The 25,823-nt window shown below is 42.3% G+C and overlaps 1 protein-coding gene across 8 annotated transcripts in view; it reads left to right on the top strand.

The window, feature by feature from the left end:
* Positions 1-25,823, top strand: part of Ric8b (RIC8 guanine nucleotide exchange factor B) — a 97,550-nt gene that overhangs the window by 22,921 nt on the left and 48,806 nt on the right. For all 8 annotated transcript variants that reach the window (XR_001197311.3, XR_002385772.2, XR_002385774.2 and 5 more), the window contains 2 exons: positions 6,688-7,296; positions 20,733-20,827. Coding sequence is in view for 4 of the 8 variants with exons in the window: in XM_021235106.2 (XP_021090765.1) it covers positions 6,688-7,296; positions 20,733-20,827 (704 nt within the window). In the remaining 4 variants the exon portion in view is untranslated. The remainder of the gene's footprint in view (positions 1-6,687; positions 7,297-20,732; positions 20,828-25,823) is intronic.

The raw sequence follows: 25,823 nt of genomic DNA, 5'->3' as shown, positions 1-25,823 counted from the left end.
ATCATATTTTAGCTGTTTATATTTATTTCTGCTTTCTCCATTAGCCTGTGATCCTCTTAGCATCAGAATTACACCTTTTCCACCCCGCCCACATCACCTTGAAAATACCACATCCTCAAAATATGTGCTAGGTGGTTGCTCAGTGATGCTCAGTGAGGGGTTGATTGTGTTTCTCAGGAGACTTGACAATTCCCATAGATGTTTTTTATTGTGATGACTTGGTGGCAGTGTTGGTATGTTGTTAACATCCTGTAGAAAGCTAAAATTCCCACAAATGTTGTCCTAAAACACAAAACAGTCTTCCAAACAAAGATTGTCAGTACAAGAAGCTTGTGCTGTAGGTCTGTGAGGAGCACTTGCTACACTAGCATAGCCTGTATCTTCTTGTACCTCTCCACTCCACTCTGCGTTCCTGAGACCTTCACCCTTGTCTGTCCTCATCACCTGGGATTTGTAAAATAGACACTCAGGGAATTCTTGATTGTGGCTAAAGAGAGGAGCAAATGAATGTACAAACTAGCCAAGGTAAAACTAGCCTGCCTTTTGGTATTAACTAGAAAAAGTAGCTGTTAGACTCAGTTGTGTACAAATTGCTGACCTAGAAAGATTGTGGGAAGAGCATGCATGAGACCCATATTTCAAACGTGCATTCTGTTTAGGTGATAACTAAATTGTAACAAAAGAATCAACACATTTAAAATGACAAAGAACAAGATGGACTTGGTTCAGGGAACTACGGTGTTAACTTCTACCTTTTCAAGCAACAGTTCTGAGGTAACATCTAGGCATGCTAATTGCTCTTTCTCTGTGAATTGATTTGGGGGAGCTCATTTCCTTCCAAGTTGTCAAGTCAGAACTCATGCCAAGACTGGGCTGCCATTTCTATGTTGTACTGCAGACAGGAACAAGAAAGAGAAAAAGCCAAAGCCACTGTCAGTGGCATTGTCTCTGAATAACTGGCAAAAGTGGTGTAGCCAAACAGCATGGGTTACTGCTGCTCCGCTGCTGCCTAAGAGAGGGAAGGTGGATTCACTGGTGGGAAGCTCTCCATGTCTACCTCAGTGCTTAGTGATGAAACCCTGGTCAGCGTGCATATGACTCTATCCATTTTAGTCTCTGGATTCCAGTTTTAGTTTGTTGTTACAGACAACTTACCAAAGACAGGATGCTTATCTGTAACAGTGCCTAACCGGTGACTTGTGATAAGGGCTCAGGCTTTATTGTGTTCATTTCCTCCTAAATGCTGGAGCATAGTGCTTTTATGAAATAGTCAAAATTAACCACTAAAATTAATAACCATATTCTTAGTTGTCCCAGCAACATTAACCTACTGTGAAGATTGCTTAGTTGAGCACTCTCAACTTTTGTTTTTGTTTGTTTGTTTGGTTTTTGAGACAGGGTTTCCCTGTGTAGCTTTGGAACCTGTCCTAGAACTTGCTCTGTAGATCAGGCTGGTCTCAAACTCACAGAGATCTGCCTACCTCTGCCTCCCGAGTGCTGGTGTTAAAGGTGTACGCCACCACCCCTCTGCTCAAACACTCAATTTTTATATCTGTTTCAGTTTCTATCTTCATCTCTCTATGGTCTAGTAACAGGCTATGAATGGGCAATTACCCAACCGACATGGTTTCAGAGGTGTTTTCTGAAAGCCTATTTTGGAATCACATGTAGACCGTGATGTCTTGTTTTTAAACAAAGGTGTTTTTTTTATGTTTAAAACTTGAAATTTGCTTTTAAAATAGTTTTAGAAGACACATCCTAGAATCGACTGCATTTCGTGTTAAAGTTGCAGCGACATCAGGAATTGCATTCAGTGTGTTCATATAAGTTACATTTGTGAAGGCCTGGAGAAATGGCTCAGCAATCAAAAGTGCTGCTCTTCTAGAGGACCTAAGTTCAGTTCCTAGTGAGTGTCTGTAACTCCATTCCTAGGGTATCTAATGCTCTTTTCTGCCCCTGAGGGTACCCAGCATGTATGTGGTACACATACATATATGTAGGCAAGATACTTTTAAACATGAAGTAAAATTAAATCTTTTTAAAAATTGCATTTATATAAGGACCCTGTGGCAACTGGGAAAATGAGGTGTTTTTTTAAATGTTTGGAAACAAAATTAGGTATACATGATTATAATTGTTTGTTAAAATAATATGCATGTTATTAAAACTCAAATAACTTGACTCAGGGTAAAACCCTTTGTGTGGCATATAGAACATAGTATGGTTGTGAGGATTGTTTTTATTATTATAGTTTTGAAGAGTTTATACATTCATACAATGTATTTGGTCACACTCATTTCTTCACCTAATTCCTCCTGATCCATACCCCTGCTCAATTTCTTGTTCTTCTTAAAAAGATAGGTGTTTTTCTTTAAATTTATATTTTAAATAACATGTGCATTGGCATAATCTAAGCCCTTCTGGAAAAGTCTCCTATGTGGAAACCTTTTTCACAAGATAGAAGTGGCCTTTCCCTATTTGAAAGAAGTGTTAAAATGATGTCAGGAAGATGCTAATGTTTGCAGCCTGGGAACTTCCATTTGTTTTGTGGATGTTTCTTGTGCTCCACTCGCTCTGGTAACAGTTACAGGAAGATAAAACAATGAAAGTCACCATGAAGGACTGTTTTTATGTCTGTTTCAATGGCATTGCTTATATGACATACTTGGGAAATTATTCCCATTAGACAAGTGGGAAACTGAAGCTCAGAACATAATATGTCTAATTATACAACCAGCCCCCTAAAGTAACCTCATAATGGCAAAAGTCAAATATTAAGGCAGGTCTTCTTGATTGAAACAGCATTACAGTACATTTTCTTCTTTTATAAAAGCAAGTCCTTGTGCTGCCAGACAGCCAGGCAAACCATAGGAAAAATGGGACAGATATACTAAACACAGGATGATAACTAAAAATTGTGGCTGGATATTCCTTGGGAAGGAAGAATGTTTGGGGTTACAGTGGTTATGGAAAACTTAAAGTGAAATTTAAACTTAGTTTAGAAAATGCCTAAACTATAAACAGTAAGATTGATGTACATAGAGGGGCTAAATGTGAGACAATTTATCAAGAACGTCAGTCTCAGAAGGTACCTTTGTGCCTTTGAGAAAACTCAAAAGACGGACTAGGCCAGTCAGAATGCTGTGCAGGTAAAGGCGCTTGTTCCCCAACACTTAACATGTTCACATGTTGGAAGGAAAAAAACACCTCCCAGACTTGTCCTATGACCTCTGCCTGTGTGCATGCACACGCGCACGCGCGCGCACACACACACACACACACAAATAAATGTTTCAAAAATTGTAAAGACAGATCAGAGGGTCTTAAATGCAAAACTGAAGACTTGATGATTTTTTTGTCCTGTGAGTGTGCATACTAGAAACCTGTGCTAAATGTTTATGACATGCCAGGCATTGTCCTAAGTGCTGTGTATGTATGATATTAAAGATAAGTGTAATGTCCAAAGAAAAGAATAACTTACCAAGCTCATACCAGGAGTGAGTACAAGAGGCAAGATTGGAATACAGCTCCTGTTCCCAGTTACACCATCTTATTCTGGTTGTAGGGTCTTTGGTAACATGAACAGGTTTCAAGCCCAGAGTCAACCTTAGACAACTAATGTGCCTCACACATGAATGGTCTCTAACATTTAAGAAAAGACTTTTGATCCAACAACGATACTTATTCCTACCCCTGCTCTGCTTACACATCAACAGCCAAGGCCACTAAAGAAGTTATTGTATTTGTGCCATGGGCCTTCAGCTCTGCTTACTGTTCTATGCTCCATTTGTCTGCATTTCTGCATGCATTTGAGAATGAATGTTAGTTAACCTCCTAACACCTAAAGTGTGTCAGTCTGTGTTAACTATTCTGTGCCTCTCAGAGTGTTTCTGTTCCTGGTCTTATACTTTGACTGTAGACATACAATGTATTTTAAGTGTAAAATAAATTTGAAGAGTACCCATCTTTGACTCAGTGATAGAGCACTTACGTGCCATTCACAAAGCCCTAGGTTCAATCCCCAACACCACCACAAACTTGATAAATACTGGCATGCGGAATGAAAGAAAAACACTAGAGGGCTATTGAAGTCTGTAAGTAGTTCGTGGAGTCAGGCAGAGTCACAGAGAAGGCTGCCTCTTCAGCCCCTTGGCTTGGTTTAAACATAAGCATCCCGTTTTCCTGACTGATCCAAATGCGGTACACAGTTGTTTTCTTCTAAAATCCTTTGAGTAGAATTACTACGTTCAGTAAAATAGTAAGTATATCTTTTAAATACTGCTTGCTTACTTTTATATGTTCTTTTTCATGTGTTTGTGATGTGCATGCTTGTGCGTACATTTGGCATATATGGATTATACTTGTGTGCAAGTTGGGTGTGTGTGTGCCCAAAATTGATGTCAGGTGGCTTCTTAGTCACTTTTCATCTTATTATTGAGGCAGGGTCTCTCATTTGAATCCAGAGCTCACCACTACAACTAGTTCAGATAACCAGGTTGGTCCAGCAATCCGTTTCTGCCTCCTGCCCCTGGAATCCAGGCAGGCTGCCACGCCCACCCAGCATGCATGTAGAGTCTAGGGTTCCAAGCCCTGACCCTCATGGCTTGCATTACAAGCACTTGTATCACAGAGCTAACTACCTTTCCAGTATTACTTTTCAAAAAACAGTAGAAAACTGTCTAAGGGTCATTATATGAGGTGTGTTGGTCACGAGAAGTGACATGGTCGGGAGAAGGAAGGGTTGGCAGCTGCTGGAGAACAGAAACGCATGTCTTTAGATGCTGGGTGACCTGTGGGAGCCTTTAGATGTAAAGTATGAACTCTGTAGGCAGCTCTGACTTCTTGACCTTTCTTCATAGGCTTCAGTTTCCCAGTCCTTTGTCGTTTTGTAGCCTGGGCTATTCTAGTTCCCCTTCATGCTGTCTTCCTTTTTGTGTCTGAAGAAGAAAGGGCCTGTGTAGATTTTTGTTGCTTTTGTTTTGTTTTGGGGTTAGAAGGTAAAGATGTCTGTGTACTATACCATATACACATGTTACGTTTTATATTTATTAATTTCATAGTTATTTTCTTATTCTTTTTATTATGTGTATGAGTGTTTTGTTGGTGTGGATGCCTGTACCATGTGCATGCAATACCCTTGGAGGCCAGAAGACAGTGATGTATCCCTGGAAATGAGTTACTGATTGTTTTAAACCTTCATGTGGTTACTGGGCCTCTGGAAGAGCAGCCAGTGCTCTTAATGGCTGAACCATCTCTCTAGTCCTGTATTCTAGGTTTCTTATGCAGAAAGATAGATCATTTCTTTCTTGAAAAAAAATTGTGTGGTGGTAAAGATAGTTTGTTTTTACTCCAGGATCGTACCATGTGAAAAATAGCATGCACAATGTGTATGTTTGTTTTCGATTTGACAGATCTGAAATGGAATAATTTCTCTGCCCTATATAATTTTAATGACTGCCATACTTACTGTAACTCTAGACAACACCCATTTAAAAGACTGCCTTAGCAGTGTTGTTAAGACTTTAAAAGAAAGCATTGTACCAGGTGAGGCAGGTAGAGTTGACATGGGTACAGGATGTTTTTTTCACCATGTCACGTAAAGCTCCTTTAATTTAGAAGGCATTTACATTAGAATTAGTATTTCTATTAGTTGTGTGAATAGTGTGTATCAGGAAATGGCACATGACCTGGGAGTCTTGGCAAAATCATGTTTGACCCCAGGTAGCTTCTTTTTGAAAAGTTAAAGTCTAATGATAGGCTAATAGAACCTTTATTTTCAAAATCTTGTTGGGGCTAGAGAGATGGCTTAGCAGTTAAGAGCACTGACTGCTCTTCTAGAGGTTGAATTCTCAGCACCCACAGAGCAGCTCACAACTTGTCTGTAACTTCAGTTCCAAGGGACCCGAAACCTATGGCAAAACACTAATGCACATAAAATAAAATTTAAAAAATATAAAAATCTTATTGACCGTGCCTGTTATTTTTAAAAAATGGAATATAGAAACATCTTAATAGAATGATAACAGTTGCTTGGCCTATATATGAGATTAAGTTTGAGAGAGGTAGACATGCGGTTTAAGAAGAAAACTAACATGGAATTTTGAGGCAGTGTCACTAAATTTGGCAGTACAGATACTTTAGAAACATAAGGTAGGGGCTGGAGAGAGACCTCAGCTGTCAGGAGCACTTGCTGCTCTTCCAGAGGACCCGGGTTTGGTCCCAGCACTCACGTGCGGGGGCTCACACCTGCCTGTAACTATCCTCCTCTTGCCTCCATGGGCACCCACACTCAGCTGTGGATCAGGTCTCCAGCTTTAGCCCTGATTCCCCTTTGCTCCGATACTGTGCATCTTAAAGCCCTGTTACTATTAAAGCTTATGGAAGATACTTTATTCTAGTGATTTAAGATAAAATATGTGGTTTTAAGAGAAAAAAACAGTGGACCAAGAAGGCAGTGACTGCACCCTCCAGCTCTTCCTGCGCCACTGACCCGTGCCCAGTGCAAGCCCCTCACCCTCTGCCCTCAATTTCCATGTCTGTAGATGTGAAGGATGTGATGCTTTTGTGATTTATGTAAAATTAAAACCCTTTTATAGCCAGATCTTTAGCCTACACTGGTAGAAAACATTCTGTTTGAAATAATTTCAGCCAAATAATTATTTTTGTATCCTTGCTATTGTTTTTCAGAAACTCTGTGAAGGTATATTTAAAGTCCTTGTAAAGGATGTCCCAACAACATGTCAAGTGTCCTGCCTGGAAGTACTCCGCATTCTCTCCAGAGACAAAAAGATTTTAGTTCCTGTAACAACTAAGGAAAATATGCAAATACTGCTGAGACTAGCCAAGTTGCACGAGTCGGATGATTCTTTGGAGAAGGTGTCAGAGTTCCCGGTTATTGTAGAATCGTTAAAGTGTCTGTGTAACATTGTGTTCAACAGTCAGATGGCCCAGCAGCTCAGCCTGGAACTGAATCTCGCAGCAAAGCTCTGTAACCTCCTGAGAAAGTGCAAGGACCGAAAATTTATCAATGACATCAAGTGCTTTGACTTGCGCCTGCTCTTCCTCTTGTCACTTTTGCACACTGACATCAGGTCACAACTGCGCTATGAGCTCCAGGGACTACCGCTGCTAACCCAGATCTTGGAAAGTGCCTTTAGCATCAAGTGGACCGATGAGTACGAATCGGCCATAGACCATAATGGACCTCCTCTTTCACCTCAGGAGACAGACTGTGCCATTGAGGCCCTCAAAGCTCTCTTCAATGTGACGGTAGACAGTTGGAAGGTGCATAAAGAGGTAAGGTTGGGGAGAACACACACATCTTCCTGGAATTAAGTAACTGGGTTGCTACCCCCAAAAGAGGAATGCTAAGTTGGGAAATAGGAAACATCCCAGTTCCTTCATTAGTTAGTTCTCTAAACTACAAGGTATTTTTAAGTTGTATTCTTTCAAGGGCTGGAGAGAGCTCAGCAGTTAAGAACATTGGCTGCTCTTGCAGAGGACCCGGCTCTGTCTCCAGCACCCACATGGTGGCTCACATCATCTGTAACTCCAGTTCCGAGGGATCTGATGCTCTCTTCTGGCCTTCAGGCATGCACGTGGTGCAGATACACATGCAAGCGAAACACCCATATACATAAATAATATAAAATAAGAGTAGGGTAAAGAAGGACTACCTACCATTTTGTAGGATGGTGGGGAGAGTATTGTGAATTGTATAATCATTTATTTTTTTGAGTGCCCTTCAAGAACGTGGTTTGAGTGACAGACTGGAGAGAAATGGTAGGCTAATGATAGGTACTTGTACTGACTGCCATCTTAAAAGTTAAGATAAACCCAGTCAGTTGAACTTGGCTAACCAAAACTGATGTCTGTTGAGAAGAGACAGACATTTGTCATTACAGTTTCTGAGGTGTTGCTTTGTACTTCTGTGAAGCCTTAAGAGGTCTAAGACCAGCCAGATATTTATGAATACATACAGCCCTTGGAAACAGGCTAATCACACCACACAGGGGACGATGTTGTTTTAAACCACTCACTTATTTCTAGACTAAGAGCCTTCTCTGTGGCCTGGAGCTTCCAACAGCCCCAAGTGAGGTGGACTTGATAGTTTATATTTGAGTTCCCACAAGGAAAGTGTGCCAAACATGAAATTCAGCTTGCAGAAGCCCACAGTGAAGGGGACGTTACCATCCAGCAAGAATCCTAGCATTTCACATTTTCTTTTTCACTAACTTTAAAACCAGGGCAGTTCAGCTCATGCCTTTGAGGTTATCATTTTGCCCTGTCTATTTGAAATAATTCTCACCCATGTTTTTGCCAGCAGCCTACTGGAGAAGGATTATCTCAGTACAGCTATAGTGGGAGCACAGACATCTAGTTGTACAGCGCAAATAGGTCTGTATTTTGAAACCAAATATTTGAAGCTCAGTGCTAACAGCTGTTTCAGATGACTGCAGTGCAGTCAGCTTTACTGAGACTTGGCAGGCAAAGATGTGCAAAGCCCACATGCTCCATTTATCCTTTGAAACCAAATATTTGGAAGTATTTAAAATGTTGTGTCTCGCTTATATGGTGCCTTCTGTGGTTATTTTTCTTACCCTGTTTGTTTTGGTGTTTAAGGTCTCCATTTAGTTGTAAAAGTGCCTCTGAGACTGTTGGTTAGCCATTGCTACTACACTGTGTGGATGCCTAACAAGATGGCGCCGACCTTAGTGGCTGCTGCGCAGTGTTTGTGGGGCAGGGTGGGCATGCGCATTGGGATGAGCTTTTGATAGTGTTTCAGCTGAGTGACTGTGGGACTGGGGAGCTAGAAATGGTGGCGAAGCAGAGCCTCGTTCTGTGTTCCAGAAAACTTGTTCTCTGAAACAGGCTTTCCCCAAAAAGGGTCAGTGGTCCTAGAATAGGCTTATCTGCGTGAGCTATGGGACAGTTAATGCAGCTTTTATGAAGTATGTGTCATGAATGTGACACTAGGCCAGCACTGAAGTCTTCAGAAATATAAACAGTACTGAAAATAGGATCTTTGACAACCTATTTAGAAAAGAATGTCTTAATGTGGCTCAGTATTCCATAGTCGCTCAACACATGTTTATAAACAATTGCTAGACATTGTCCCAGGCTTTGTAGAATGCACTGGCAAATTTAAGCATTGTCTTTGCCTTCATGAAACTTTGGTTTGGTAGGTAGAAACAAGCACTAAGTCAGCAAATAGTTGTGTTTAGTGTTAGATGAGGGAAGTGCCAGGATGGAGACACTTACAAGACACAGAACTGAAAGGCACAGAGTGCCTTCTTCTGGGGCCTCACAACTCAGCTCCAGTGCAGAGAGACGGGGTGGTAGAGCCACTTCCCTGGAATCCAGTGTCTTCTGTTTTTCCATCAGACCAAAGACATTTACTTCAGTTGAGTGAGCCAGTGGAATGGTTAATGCTTTAAATACCAAACAACAAGAAAAAAAGCAATATGAAAAAGCTACTGAAGAATCCACTTTTAAAGTAAATACTATTTTTGTCTTAGGGAAGCGATGCAGATGCATAGGCTGATAAGAAAAAGGCACATAAGGGACAAGAGTGCAGACCACCTGTGAGCTTGGCACACTCCGAGGTCACGCTCCATCACACATGTGACTAGGAAGAAGCATCTGCGTCTCTTCCCACACTGCTCTTGAAGGACAGTGGTCTTCAGGCTGAGGGTGTGACTCAAGAATGCTTCTTAGCATTTGTGAGCTCCACATTTGAGCCTTAGACTTGCCAGAATAAATCGTTTTTAAGAAGAAATCTTTCCAAATGTGTTCTCCTGGCAGAGAGGTCCCTAGGAGTAGCCTCTGAGTAGTCTCCTAGGCTCCTCATCTCTACACTGAAAAGATAAATTTTATTTTTTTATTCTTTTTTAATTTAAATTAGAAACAAGCTTGTTTTACATGTCAATCTCAGTTCCCTCTCCCTCCCCTCCTCCCCTACCCCTCAGCCAACCCCCTCTTCCATCTCCTTTCTGCTGCTCAGGGACGGTGAGGCCTTCCATGGGGGATCTTCAAAGTCTGTCATATCATTTGGAGCAGGGCCTAGACCCTCCCCCGTGTGTCAGGCTGAGAGAGTATCCCCTCTATATGAAATGAGCTCCCAAAGTCCATTTATATACTAGGGATAAATACTGATCCACTACCAGAGGCTCCATAGATTACCCAGGCCTCCTAACTGACACCCATGTTCAGGGGGTTTAGGTCGGTCCTATACTGGTTTCCCAGCTATCAGTCTGGGGTCCATGAGCTGCCCCTTGTTCAGGTTAGCTGTTTCTGTGGGATTGAAAAGAGAAATTTAAAACGAAAAAAGGAGTCTTTAAAATATTAAAACCTTTGGGAAAAGTAGATATTGCTGTTGTCTCTCTAAACTTGTGATGTGACTAAGGTTTTGTTTGGAGATTAAAAGGTTCTGCAGCCAAGTCAAACTTGATGGCTACTTTCTCAGTCAGAAATACCCAAGATGATGACTCTTAGGAAAGAGTACTTGTGAGTTTAAAACACATGTGAGTATAATAATACTGATGAGTATAAATATAAAGATAGAAGTATTTATATTTATCAACTTTTTTCATGCTTGCAAAATCATTTTATGCACTTACATGATCCTTACAAGTGTCATAAATCAAATGCATTAATATCAGAAATATTGGCTTCTTGGGGTCTAATACTTTAAAAAATATCGGACATCCTTGTGTTGAACATTACCTATCTGAAATAAATCAACCAACCTCTGTCAGATAAAATGAGCTTTCTTATAAGATTCTCCATATGCTACCTTTTGAAGTGATATAGCATAAGAGTGCTCTCTAGGTGCCAGCCTTTCTTTCTTTTCTTTTCTTCCTTCCTTCTTTTTCTTTCTTTCTTTCTTTCTTTCTTTCTTTCATTTATTTATTTATTTATTTATTTATTTGTATTTAAGTTAGAAACAAGCTTGTTTCACATGTCAATCCCAGCTCCGTCTCCCTCCCATCCTCCCAACCAGGCCCCCCAGTCCCTGACCCAATCTCCACTCTGATTCCCAAGTAGGGTGACCATGGTGGATCTCCAGAGACTGTCATCCAGGGCAGTGCCTAGGCCCTCCCCCAAGAGTCCAGGCTGAGAGAGCATCCCTCATTATGGGATGGGCACTCAAAGTCTATTTGTACAACTTTTAACAAACATGCTTTCTCATTTAAACATGAATATAATGAATTTTCTTGTCAAATCTCCATTCCTGAAATTGATGGGCCAAAGGATTTCAAAAGTTAAAGAATTTTTTAAAAATATGTATTGTCTGAGTGAGTCCATCTACATTCTTTTAAACCCTTAAACCCTAGACATCTGACTAAGGATTTTTTTGTTTTTGTTTTTTTTTTGAATCAGGTTTCTCTGTGTAGCTTTGACCAGGCTGGCCTCAAACTCACAGAGATCCGCTGCTTCTTCCTCCCTGAGTGCTGGGATTAAAGATGTGCGCCACCACTGCTTGGTTCTGACTAAAGATTTTTATGCCTGTTGTTATACTAACAGTTAAGGAAAAATATATGTGTATCTCCAGGCTATGCAGTGTTTAATTTTTGAAGCTTTCCAACAATGGCTTATTTTGTACTGGTTTGTGCCAGGTCCTCAACAAGGCACAAATGCAAGGGGAAGCATAGCATGCTCTAAGGCTCTAACAACCTAATAGAGAAAGGTACACAGACACAGGTGAATGCAGCTGTCATACTCCACAGAGAAAGGTGCAGACACAGGTGAATGCAGCTGTCATACTCCACAGAGAAATGCGCAGACACAGGTGAATGCAGCTGTCATACTCCACAGAGAAATGCACAGACACAGGTGAATGCAGCTGTCATACTCCACAGAGAAATGCACAGACACAGGTGAATGCAGTTGTCATACTCCACAGAGAAATGCACAGACACAGGTGAATGCAGCTGTCATACTCCACAGAGAAAGGTGCAGACACAGGTGAATGCAGCTGTCATACTCCACAGAGAAATGCACAGACACAGGTGAATGCAGCTGTCATACTCCACAGAGAAATGCACAGACACAGGTGAATGCAGTTGTCATACTCCACAGAGAAATGCACAGACACAGGTGAATGCAGCTGTCATACTCCACAGAGAAATGCACAGACACAGGTGAATGCAGTTGTCATACTCCACAGAGAAAGGTGCAGACACAGGTGAATGCAGCTGTCATACTCCACAGAGAAAGGTGCAGACACAGGTGAATGCAGCTGTCATGCTCCACAGAGAAATGCACAGACACAGGTGAATGCAGCTGTCATACTCCACAGAGAAAGGTGCAGACACAGGTGAATGCAGCTGTCATACTCCACAGAGAAATGCACAGACACAGGTGAATGCAGCTGTCATACTCCACAGAGAAAGGTGCAGACACAGGTGAATGCAGCTGTCATACTCCACAGAGAAATGCACAGACACAGGTGAATGCAGCTGTCATACTCCACAGAGAAAGGTGCAGACACAGGTGAATGCAGTTGTCATACTCCACAGAGAAATGCACAGACACAGGTGAATGCAGCTGTCATACTCCACAGAGAAATGCACAGACACAGGTGAATGCAGCTGTCATACTCCACAGAGAAAGGTGCAGACACAGGTGAATGCAGCTGTCATACTCCACAGAGAAATGCACAGACACAGGTGAATGCAGCTGTCATACTCCACAGAGAAAGGTGCAGACACAGGTGAATGCAGCTGTCATACTCCACAGAGAAATGCGCAGACACAGGTGAATGCAGTTGTCATACTCCACAGAGAAATGCACAGACACAGGTGAATGCAGTTGTCATACTCCACAGAGAAAGGTGCAGACACAGGTGAATGCAGCTGTCATACTCCACAGAGAAATGCACAGACACAGGTGAATGCAGCTGTCATACTCCACAGAGAAAGGTGCAGACACAGGTGAATGCAGCTGTCATACTCCACAGAGAAATGCACAGACACAGGTGAATGCAGCTGTCATACTCCACAGAGAAAGGTGCAGACACAGGTGAATGCAGCTGTCATGCTCCACAGAGAAATGCACAGACACAGGTGAATGCAGCTGTCATACTCCACAGAGAAAGGTGCAGACACAGGTGAATGCAGCTGTCATACTCCACAGAGAAATGCACAGACACAGGTGAATGCAGCTGTCATACTCCACAGAGAAAGGTGCAGACACAGGTGAATGCAGCTGTCATACTCCACAGAGAAATGCACAGACACAGGTGAATGCAGCTGTCATACTCCACAGAGAAAGGTGCAGACACAGGTGAATGCAGTTGTCATACTCCACAGAGAAATGCACAGACACAGGTGAATGCAGCTGTCATACTCCACAGAGAAATGCACAGACACAGGTGAATGCAGCTGTCATACTCCACAGAGAAAGGTGCAGACACAGGTGAATGCAGCTGTCATACTCCACAGAGAAATGCACAGACACAGGTGAATGCAGCTGTCATACTCCACAGAGAAAGGTGCAGACACAGGTGAATGCAGCTGTCATACTCCACAGAGAAATGCGCAGACACAGGTGAATGCAGTTGTCATACTCCACAGAGAAATGCACAGACACAGGTGAATGCAGTTGTCATACTCCACAGAGAAAGGTGCAGACACAGGTGAATGCAGCTGTCATACTCCACAGAGAAATGCACAGACACAGGTGAATGCAGCTGTCATACTCCACAGAGAAAGGTGCAGACACAGGTGAATGCAGCTGTCATACTCCACAGAGAAAGGTGCAGACACAGGTGAATGCAGTTGTCATACTCCACAGAGAAATGCACAGACACAGGTGAATGCAGTTGTCATACTCCACAGAGAAAGGTGCAGACACAGGTGAATGCAGCTGTCATACTCCACAGAGAAATGCACAGACACAGGTGAATGCAGCTGTCATACTCCACAGAGAAAGGTGCAGACACAGGTGAATGCAGTTGTCATACTCCACAGAGAAAGGTGCAGACACAGGTGAATGCAGCTGTCATACTCCACAGAGAAATGCACAGACACAGGTGAATGCAGCTGTCATACTCCACAGAGAAAGGTGCAGACACAGGTGAATGCAGCTGTCATACTCCACAGAGAAAGGTGCAGACACAGGTGAATGCAGTTGTCATACTCCACAGAGAAATGCACAGACACAGGTGAATGCAGCTGTCATACTCCACAGAGAAATGCACAGACACAGGTGAATGCAGCTGTCATACTCCACAGAGAAAGGTGCAGACACAGGTGAATGCAGCTGTCATACTCCACAGAGAAAGGTGCAGACACAGGTGAATGCAGTTGTCATACTCCACAGAGAAATGCACAGACACAGGTGAATGCAGCTGTCATACTCCACAGAGAAATGCACAGACACAGGTGAATGCAGTTGTCATACTCCACAGAGAAAGGTGCAGACACAGGTGAATGCAGCTGTCATACTCCACAGAGAAAGGTGCAGACACACGCAGCTGTCATACTCCACAGAGAAATGCACAGACACAGGTGAATGCAGCTGTCATACTCCACAGAGAAATGCACAGACACAGGTGAATGCAGCTGTCATACTCCACAGAGAAATGCACAGACACAGGTGAATGCAGCTGTCATACTCCCCAGAGAAAGGTGCAGACACAGGTGAATGCAGCTGTCATACTCCACAGAGAAATGCACAGACACAGGTGAATGCAGCTGTCATACTCCACAGAGAAATGCACAGACACAGGTGAATGCAGTTGTCATACTCCACAGAGAAATGCACAGACACAGGTGAATGCAGTTGTCATACTCCACAGAGAAATGCACAGACACAGGTGAATGCAGCTGTCATACTCCACAGAGAAAGGTGCAGACACACGCAGCTGTCATACTCCACAGAGAAATGCACAGACACAGGTGAATGCAGCTGTCATACTCCACAGAGAAAGGTGCAGACACACGCAGCTGTCATACTCCACAGAGAAAGGTGCAGACACAGGTGAATGCAGCTGTCATACTCCACAGAGAAAGGTGCAGACACAGGTGAATGCACAGTTGTGTCTCCATGCACACTCATGTCTCATGTGCACTCCGTGTCTGTAACAGAGCTTTAGTTTTTTTTCTAGAATTCCAAATGAAGGGGTTACATCTGAAGAGGTCCCCTATATTGAATCATGAGGTAGTAGAGAATAGCCTTTGTAACAGAGCATGTGGCTGTGTGAGGGACCCAGAGTTCCTCGGGCAGTATTGAGTGCACACCTCTGGGGACAGCAGTCGCCTGTTCATTGGTGCAGAGCTCCCATGACCTCAAAGACTCCCTCTTTTTCTTTCTTTCTTGTGTTTTTCCGAGACAGGGTTTCTCTGTGTATCCCTGGCTGTTGTGGAACTCACTCTGTAAACCAGGCTGGCCTCCAACTCAGAGATCCACCTGCCTCTGCCTCCTGAGTGCTGGGATTAAAGGCATGCGCCACCACCGCCCACTGATCTTAAACATTTCTTAGGGACCTTGTCACCCATATTCATTACCACTCAAATCAGATTTCAGTGTGGGTGTGAGAGGGACTTTTCAAGCCATCATACACTGTTTGTTATGGGATTTGCTATTTTTCTATATGCTGTGTACTTGAAAATGAAGAAACACTTCAACCATGCGTAGCAGAACCAATGCCATGTAGTCCAGGTCTGTGGGCTTTTTCTCAGGCATGGGCTAGCTAAGACAGCCTGTGGATAAAATGTACGAGACAAATACTTTTTTGTAAATAAGGTGGGGTCTTTTACAGTTTGCATGAGAGTGAAAAGTACTAGGAAATAGTGGCCTCTAATTAAGGAGTGACAACTGTGTGAAGAGCTCTCAAAGAGTTTGCTGTGTCTAATCTCTGTGACCCTGTCACCACTTCAGCCTGCTTGTCTCTCCCTCCTCCCTTGTCTTTGTTCTAGGGGACTTTCGTTCTTCCCTTCCTTGGGATGTAGTATTATTACAGAGGAGAGATGAAAATACTGATGCCCTAAAGACAGCAAACCTGAGTCATAAAGCCAGAAAATAAGACTTGTGTGTACTGTTTAGCTAATGTTTTACAAAGAGAAGTTGCATTTACACCTGGTGTCTGTGAAGTATGAATGTTAGCTCTGCTGGACATAGGAGAACACTGAAGATCAGAGAGCTGAAATTTATGCAACAGTAACTAACAGTAGGAAATTGTGTTCATAATAGCCTTTTTCCTAAAGAATTTTTAAAAAATTTACACATGTATGTGTGTGCTTGTGTGAATTGATACACACCACATCCATGCAGGTACTCTCAGAGGCCAGCAAGCATCTGATCCCCTGAAACTGGAGTTCCAGTGGCTGTAAGTGACCCAGCGTTAGTGCTGGCCACTGAACCTGGTTCCTCTGCAAGAGCATTAAGTACTTTGAACCACTGATCCATCTCTTAAGCCCCTAAACTTATTTTATTTTATTTTTTTTTTTTTTTGCGACAGGATCTCATTGTGTAGCCCTAGCTGGCCTGAAACTCACTGTGTAGCCAGACTATTCTCCTGCCTTTACCTCCCAAGTGCTGGGATTTAAGATGTGTACTATGACACCCAGCAGTAAATTTTATTTTTAAAATTTATCTGTGTGTGTGTGTGTATGTGTGTGTGTGTGTGTGTGTATGTGATGGGGGTGTTGCACACATTATACCATACATATAACAGGTCAGAGGACAACTTCGTAGAATTGCTTCTCCATCTACCTTAGCTTAGGAATAAAACCTAGATTATCAGGTTTGCATGACAAACATTTTTTTACCTGCTGAGCCATCTCTCTGGCCCCACTCACTCTCTTTGTTGGATAAAAGTTGATAATAGCATGCCTCTAAAAAGTATTTGTTGAGATATAAACTGAAAGGAGAATAAGGTGTCCATTGAGAGAGGGTAGATTGGTACATTGTGGTGTGATATATTCAGTGCATTCTTGATAGCAGTGTTGTTTTGAAAAAAATGTATGTGCATGTATGTATGTGGGTTCGCATGTGTGGGCTTGCATGTGTGTGGAGGCATGTGTGTGTCAGCTGCCTCATTCAGTCACTTCCTGCCTTATTTGTCTGAGGCAGGGTCTCTTGCAGAACCTGGTGCTCACTTTATCCACTCACCATCTGCCCAGCCCCAGTGGTGCTCCTGCACCGTCCCCAGTGTTTTCTTGTCTGCTGGGAAGGCCCCAGACATCTCCACTGGAATGGAAGTCTTCTATGGACAGAATCAGCATGATGTCAGACTGTTCAGAGAGTCCCTCCGGCTCACACACTCTTGCTGTGACAGATGATGGTGGGTCAGCTCAGCACTTAGAGCCACTCCAACTACATACAGCGTGGGTCAGACTCAACCAGAGAGAACTGGGAGTCCAGCCATACAACGTTCAGTATTAACAAAACTCACAAATGGGATATTGGAGGTTCGAGCTCTGGAGCATGCTATCTGCAGGCTAGGAGAGTTCTGAGGTTCTTAATGCTGGCATTTACCAGCTGCTCGTTTTGTGAAAAGTTGTTCAGCTATACACTTAGAATTTGGACAGTTTTCTCTCTGTATGTCAGGCCTGACCACTTGGATTAGCATTTATTGTACACCTGTTTACACATGTGCCTTTTGTCTTCATGAAGATAATTAGTGGAGCAAATGAAGTATGTGAAAGTTTAGTTAAATATGTGACATTGCAAATTATTCCACAAAAGAAACTTTAACAGGACACAGTGATACAGATCACTTGCCCAAAGAAGGAGCTTCCTAGGCTAGAGAGATGGTTCAGCAGTTCAGAGTACTGGCTGCTCTTGCAGAGGTTCTGAGTTCAATTACCAGCAACCACATGGTGGCTCACAACCATCTATAGTGGGATCTGATGTCCTCCTTTGTTATAAAGGCATACATGCAGGGTAGAGCATTCATATAAATAAATAAATAAATAAATCTTTAACCCCCCCAAACAAAACATATCTGCTAAAAGTGGGGGTGGGGGTGGGGAGCTTCCTGGAGATAAAAAAGGAATTGACAGCAGGAAATAGAGGTAGGACAGCCGTGTTCAGAAGTTGCTCTGATCAGGGATATACAGACTTAAGTAGATATAGGCAAAGGGGACATTGCGGACAGAAAGTACAGTTTGGGAGTAAGAGGTATGAAGAGAACAGAATGGGGTAGAGAGTGCTGTTTGCAGTTGCACCTTGGGCAGAGACCAGCATGGATAGATTTTTAAGAGGCTTGTCCTGACCATGATGAGCAAGGCTTGTCACCTCCAGAATAAAGGGCTGTCTGGCTTAAAAGGAAACACAGCTGTGTGGTGTACTGCACCCCTGGAATCTCTAGCAGTGAGCAGGAGCAATACAGTGGCATGAGTTCAAGGACAGCCTGGTTTACGTGGTGAGACCTGTCACAATAAAGCAAGGTCTGGAGATGGCGCTCAGTGGCTCAGGCAGAGCCCAGGGTGCTACCCAGTTTCATAGCCAAGCAAGAGAATTTTTCTTCAAGACAGGGCTTCTCTGCATAACAGTCCTGGCTGTCCTGGAACCTGCTTTGAAGACATCTGACTTCAAACTTGCAGAGATCCACCTGCCTCTGCCTCCAGAAAGCTGTGATTAAAGGCGTGTAACCACCACCTGGTATAAATATCTATTAATGTATATTTAATGAATATTAAATATAGGTGATGCATTTAACATATAATCTCTCATAAGAGATACTCTTACCAGTGGTTAAGTAATAGATTAGTTTGACATAGGTTTCATTGCCTCACGTACTTTAGGGAGAATTTTCACTCAAGCATTGGGGTGGGTGGCAACTGGACAGCTGCGTTCCTTGCTTCCCACTGGCCCGTTTTAAGAGCTCTTACTTTGCCAGCTCCTTGCTTCCTTGCCACTTGTTTCATCACTGGCAGTCATATTTCACGTCCTCCCCCCTCCCCTCCCCCCTTCACCTCATAGTCAGGGTTTTAAAGAACTATTATGAGACCATTTCTTGAGTCCTGGCAGGACCCCATGTCTGTGCAAGTGTGTGGGCAGGGACTGAAGATCACAGGCAGATAGGTGGCTGCTGGACTCCAAGTGTGACACTGTCTCCTTTTATGACTGAGGCCTTTCTCTGTCTCAGATCTGTATGTGATGTGCTGTCTAAAGTATTTTCAGCCATATTATGAATAATGAAAGTGTGTCCTATGTTTGTTAGAGTCTGTGGGAAGAGTCTTAGAAAGACTGAATTATATGTGTTTAATAAATTATATATGTTTAATAAATGCACACATATTTCACTTTAGGTGAAGTTAACTATATACTAAGGACCTTTTGAAATTATTGCTTATTAAAAGAAGGCAATGGGGTAAAAAGTGGTGTTTGCAGTTGCAGATTGGGGAAAGACCAACATGGATAGAGACTGACCGTAGCATATCCAGGCTGTTATAATTATCTCTACTTTGCTGTGTCCTCTTCATTGTGTTAAAAAAACAAAAACATATGCCAGGCAGTGGTGGCACATGCCTTTTATCTCAGCATTTGGGGGGCAGAGGCAGGTGGATCTCTGAGTTCGAGGCCAGCCTGATCTATAGTACAAGTTCCAGGACTGGCTCCAAAGCTATAGAGAAACCCTGTCTCAAAAAGCAAACAAAACCCCAGAGAGATATAGAACCTTGATGCAAGTGGTTGAATACATTGTAATTGTGCCAGGGAGATGGTTTGTCAGATAAAGTGCTTGCTGTTCAGGCATGAGGATCAGATTTCTGCTCTGCATAAGATCCAGGTGGGTGTGGCAGCCTGCCTGTCGTCTTTGTGCCCCAGTGGTGGAGCTTGCTCTGTGGAGAAGGCTGGCTCACTAGACTAGCAAATAAGTGAGTTGAGATTCATTGAGAAACTGCCTCACTAAATGCAATAGAGTAATAAAGGAAGACATCTGAAATCAGCCACTGGCTTCTGCACACAAATGTGTACACATGTAGACACACAGCACATATGCATGTACATTGCACACATATACACCAAAAGAAAAAGAAATTATAATGACCCAAGACCTCATTGTAGATACAGAGGTTGCAGAGCTAAAACAATTATTCAGAATTTGGTTTTATTTCTTGTTGTCGGTTTCCTTCTCTCTAGCTCTTTGTCTTTAATTCGCTGATAATGAGTAAGTATTTGGAAAGTAAGGGGATACAGTTCTGACCATTTGTGGTACTGTGTGGACCTGAGAGATTAAAAAGGTGGTCATCCATGGTGGTATAGACATATTGCAAGCTCAGCAGCTGGGGCGCAGAGTGTCACAGGATAGAGACCAGTCTGTGCTACGTAGCAAGATCCTTTGTTGTGCTCATTATTCTTGAATGCTAAGAGGTGAAACAGTCGTTAAAAATGGTCAGCCAGTTATAAAAGAACTGTCTCAGTATAGCTTACATTTGCTGAACTTTTGTAAGGTCTGTGAACTGGAATAGTATGCTACAGTGAACAAAAGAATCCAGACTATCTGGAAATGAAAAATTCTTAAGTGAATTGAGTTTTCAAAAAGATAAAACAGTAGCTAGGCCAACACCTACTGGCATTAGCCATTTCTGCAGGTGGTTGTGGCTATTAATTCATGTGGAATAGCAATGATTTGCTTATTGCTTTGGAAGTTTTGGAATATCTTGCCATCTCCCTCTATGGCAAAGGAGCATTTGGGGAACTGTGATGTGTTATTGTGCCAGACTCCTTTGTTAAGGCTTTCAGCCCCCAACTCTTCCTCTCCTCTTTATTTACCACAGAGTGACTCTCATCAGTTCCGTGTCATGGCAGCTGTCCTTCGCCATTGTTTACTAATCGTAGGTCCAACTGAAGAGAAAACAGAAGAGCTGCACAGGTGGGTAACCTCTGTGGTGATACTCAGTGGAGCACATCATCCATTGTTCTCTCCATGTATCTAGTTTTGATGGTTAATTAGGACCACAGGTGAAAATATTATATTGACTCAGTAGGCCAGAGCCATGCCTTTGTGTTAAATTTGTACGCTGTCCTCTCTGACTGTTACGTTGGACTCCTGTGTAAGATTTCGGCATTTGTTGTAGTCAACACTAACCCTCAGAACAACAGCATCACAGTTACTGAACAGCTTCTGAGTTTCATTTTGCTAAGTACTATAGAGAGAGTGGGACCAGACTGGGAGTGGTAACCTTTTGAGGTAGCTGTTTTTGTTTGTTTTCCAAAGATAAGAAAACGAGGTCTCCTCCTTTTTATTACTACACTTCACTATTTCATTTTAAAGGTATTAGCAAAAAAGAATATTCCATACAATAATAATTAAAATACAAAACAACAAAATAAGAATATAATCATAGTGTCTTCTATTAGAATACGTTAGGTAAGGCTGAGGAGGGTTGGGTCAGTGGTAAATATGCTTGCCATGTGAGAATAAGGATGCGTACAAAAGCGGGGCGCCATAACAAGAGTGTTTGTTATCCCAGTGCTCTTGTAGGGAAGTGATGGGGAGACAGACAGCCAGCCTGGTGTATACAGCAGGGAAACAGGCCCCGCATCAGATCAGGGTGGAAGGCAGGGATCAGGGTGACCTGGGTTGTTCTCTGACATCCTCACATGAGCAGCCACATTCATACTCACAACAGTGTTCACTCACACATACACAGACAGTGAAGTTATAGATATATAGAAAATAAAAATAACTCCAATTAGGTGACTTGTCTGTTAGAGACATTGATGGAGTATTGCTAGAATTCATCATTCTTTGGGGCTAGGTGGGGACAGCTCAGTAGAATGTTAGTCTGCTGTGCACAAATCCCTTGCTTTAATTACCAGCACTGAAAAATAAAAATGATCATTCTGTTAGAACAGCTGGAGAAGAGTTGATCAATTTGCAGTGTTCTTACTTGCTATAGATTAGGTAACAAAACAGTTGACTTCCTTATAAGACTGTAGTGCTATATTCTGGAAGAAACAAATGACTACCAGGCATGGTGGCACACACCTTTAGTCCCTGCATTTGAGAGGCAGAGGCAGGCCGATCTTTGTGAGTTCAAGGCCATCCTGGTCTACAGAGCTAGTGCCAGGACAGCAAGAGCTACACAGAGAAGCCCCATCTTGAAGAAACAACAACAGCAATAATAAACGCCATGTGAAATGATGGAGAGCCACAAAGAAAGGTTGCCATCAGCTCTGCTTTATACAGAGTCAACAAGAGCTGCTTCTAGTCAGTTACCTTGTGGGCACTTAGACTTTCCCAGATGTAACTTAAATACAATTTTATGGCAACACAACTACAGAATAAGTTACATACATGCTAACCCTTTAGCCATTATTTTTCAATCAAGCCTATATTATTTTCATTATGTGGAATAGTATACTTTGCATCATGCTGAGTTTATAGGTAGATTTTTTTTTTTGGTTTTTCAAGACAGGGTTTCTCTTTGTAGTTTTGGAGCCTATCATGGCACTCACTCTGTAGACCAAGCTGGCCTCAAACTCACAGAGATCCACCTGCCTCTGACTCCCAAATGCTGGGATTAAAGGCATGTGCTACCACTCTCGACTAGGTAGATTATTTTTGTGTGTTCTCTGCCCCATAGCCCTTCAGATGTTTTCTCCATGACTGAAAGGTGTAAGCTGTGAGATGGGTGAGGTGGGACACATCTCCAAAAGCAGCACCCCAGAGTGATGGCAGTCAGCCTGGGCTATGTGCTGTGAGACCTGACTCCAAAAGCTGCAAATAGTTCCTTACCACAGATCAAGTGTTCCTTTAACTTTCTGGAGTTGGTAACCACATATCTAAGTAAGTCACATCCTAAATGACTGCATTAAGCATTTTACCCTTTATGATTTCTTTTCCCCATAATCAAGAGACACTAACAGTTTAGGATCAAAATTAAAAGCGTTTTTGGCTAAAATGCTCAGAAGTGAATTGATTTGTGTGTGTGTGTGTGTGTGTGTGTGTGTGTGTGTGTGTGTGTGTGTGTGTGTGTGTGTGTGTGTTTAAGACTCGGATTCCCCAGGCAAGGGGAACACAGGCTGTAGAGAGAGAACCTGGTGAGCACTGCTGTGCTGGCCACAGATGCTCTGCAAGAGGTCTCAGAAGAAAGATTTAGATCTTAGTGTGGTGCTTGCTGTGTGTCAAGGGTGTGAAACTGCAGGGATGGTTCAGATTCTAAACAGTAGTCAGATTCTCTTCCTTCCTTTTAAAATCTTTTCCTTTGTGTGAAAAGTAACCTTGATAAAATGCATTAGCTACACTGTGAACAGAGATGTGTCCCACAGTCGGGACTGTGATACTGAATGTAGAGATGCATCCCACAGTCACAGTCAGGACTGTGACACTGTGGACACAGAGATGGGTCCCAGAGCCACGGTCAGGATCATGGGTATTTCTCGGGCTTTCCTGGGAGATCGAGGTTGCTGCTGACTTAGCTGGAGCTTCGAATGGCCTTAGGTGCCCTTTTAATCAGAAGAAAGTGATTAGCATCAGTTTGGACAATGATGGCTCCAGGCTAATCCTCTTTTAAGTGCAGAGAACTGAACCAAGGTCAGGAGCTCTTTCTGGAGGTGTTAAATTTGTACCTGTGCAGTGTCTGAACACAGCACTGTTTAAAACTACACAGGCGCCAGACACAGGCTAGACACACAGGCTGACATTTAAAAGTCATCTTTCGTTTTTTAGATAAATGTTTAATTTTTTGAGAATTTCATACAAATTATTCACTTCTGTCCCTGTTATATTTTATTCTTTAAAAGTTGTTTTAAAGGTTTTTTTTTTTCTGTTTTTACTCCTTTTCTCAATGCTTTTTCTTTTTCTTTAAAGTAACACTGTAGTGACAGGTAATCCTAGATAGGGTATTTGTGGATGTGTGATGATTACATAATGTATGAGGCCTCCAGGCCCTGTTAGTGGGCTCCTAACAGCAGCTATGTCTGTTAGTGTAGCAAACAAGCAGATTGACTTCTTTTTTAAAAATTTTTTATTTAAATTAAAAACAAGCAGATTGACTTTTATTGGAACACTCAATGTTTGTAGATTGCTTCCCAAATTTTTAATATTTCATTTAGAAACTTGTTTTGTTTTCAGATATTCTAAATTTCTTCCCGAAACCAGAAATTCCATTCATATTAAATGATAAAGATGCTTTAGAAAAGAAAAAAAGAACCAGGCGGTGGTGGCGCACACCTTTAATCCCAGCACTCAGGAGGCAGAAGTAGGCGGATCTCTGTGAGTTCGAGGCCGGACTGGACCGATAGCCTCCAAAACAATACAGAGAAACCCTGTCTCGTAAAACTCAAAAAAAAAAAAAAAAAAAGAGTCTGTCAAATTTCTGGTCAATTTTTCTGTAAGTCAACATCATTGCTTTCTTCAGAGAAGTGAAAACAACATGTTGTGTTGTATGAGTTCTAAGCAGTACTGCTGTTTCTTGTGCTTATTCTTCTCGCTAGGATATAAATGGTATTATCTAGCTTTGTGTTAATGATGTCCTACTTCTATACTGCTTGAAAGTATTTTTAATATTTCTTCCCACAGTTAATAAGCTCACCCATGAATACTTAGGCCACCACACTTTGGATAGTTGTAATTTATTTTGGAAAGGAAATAGACAAGGACAGCCTCCATGCTGCTAAGGAGGGTGAGACCCTCTTGTTTGAGGTGCTCAGTGTCAGTCTCTTCTATACTCCTAGTGCATCAGCGTGTGCCCATCCATGTCTTTGATCCATATTGAATGAATGGTGTGTGTGTGTAAAATCCTCTTCTTTTGTCTGCATGTTGGGTATCTAGCTTCAGCCACCCTTTATTGAATAAGCCTTCCTTTCCCTATTGCTCTTGGCATCTACACGTGTGTGTGTGTGTGTGTGTGTGTGTGTGTGTGTGTGTGTGTGTGTGTGTGTGAGAGAGAGAGAGAGAGAGAGACAGACAGACAGACAGACAGACACACACACACACACACACACACACTAATTCTGGATTCTTTATTCTTTTCCATTGGGTGGAGTGTCTTTAGGCCATTTGAATACCTTTCTGCTTGAAGTAGTATATTGTTTTCAACCAGGAAGTATGATACTCCAAGATTGTTCAGGTTGTTCAGTCTGTTGACAGTCCATATGCATTTAAAGATGAGTTTTTCTATTTCTATAAAAACATCACTGTGATATTGGTAGGACTTATCTTGTATTTGAACTATTAAACTCCTAACAATATCATTTCCTAATTTTATATATCACACTTTAAATATTGGAAAATGAACTGATTTTATTTCTGTTTATATTTATTTGCTAGTGAGCACTTAGTCATGTGTTAGGTACTAATTTGAGCTTCCGGGTTCAAAAACCGATTAAAGCATATAGTCCATTCTCCAAGCTCACCACTTAGTAGAGAAGTGAGTAAATGAGTCACCCCCCCCCACACACCACCACCATCAGCACTGTTTCAGGCATAAGCAAGCTTATATGAGAGTACAGTCGAGGCATTTACTTTGGAGAAGTCAGAAAGGGAGGTGTTTGTTGCTCTTGCTAACTCTCTTGACGCCTTTAAGCTTCCAGCTGAGTGCTGCTCTAAGGTGTCCTACGGGTGTCATGTCACATGTCCTGATAATCAGCACTGACTGAGGAGTCAGGACTTAAGTACTGGGATGGTTCTGAGTAGTTTTCAGTGACTGAGTCCAGAAACAAACAGTTGCTAAAGGACAAGGTGAGTGTGGTCTGAAGTGAGGGTCTTCCTCACAGGTTTATCCTATGCCTTCTTACCCATGTCCCATGTCTAGTAACTGATTTTTCTGTTATTTATTTTGTTTGAATGTTGGTTGTTTGTTGGTTGTTTTGTTTTGAGACGGTTTCTTTGTGTAGCTGTGGCTGTACTGGAACTTGCACTG

The sequence above is a fragment of the Mesocricetus auratus genome, unplaced genomic scaffold, assembly GCF_017639785.1.
Source record: "Mesocricetus auratus isolate SY011 unplaced genomic scaffold, BCM_Maur_2.0 Super-Scaffold_100011, whole genome shotgun sequence".
Taxonomy (NCBI): domain Eukaryota; kingdom Metazoa; phylum Chordata; class Mammalia; order Rodentia; family Cricetidae; genus Mesocricetus; species Mesocricetus auratus.
The sequence above is the reverse complement of the archived record's forward strand: the minus strand, read 5'-3'. Positions and strand labels throughout refer to the sequence as shown.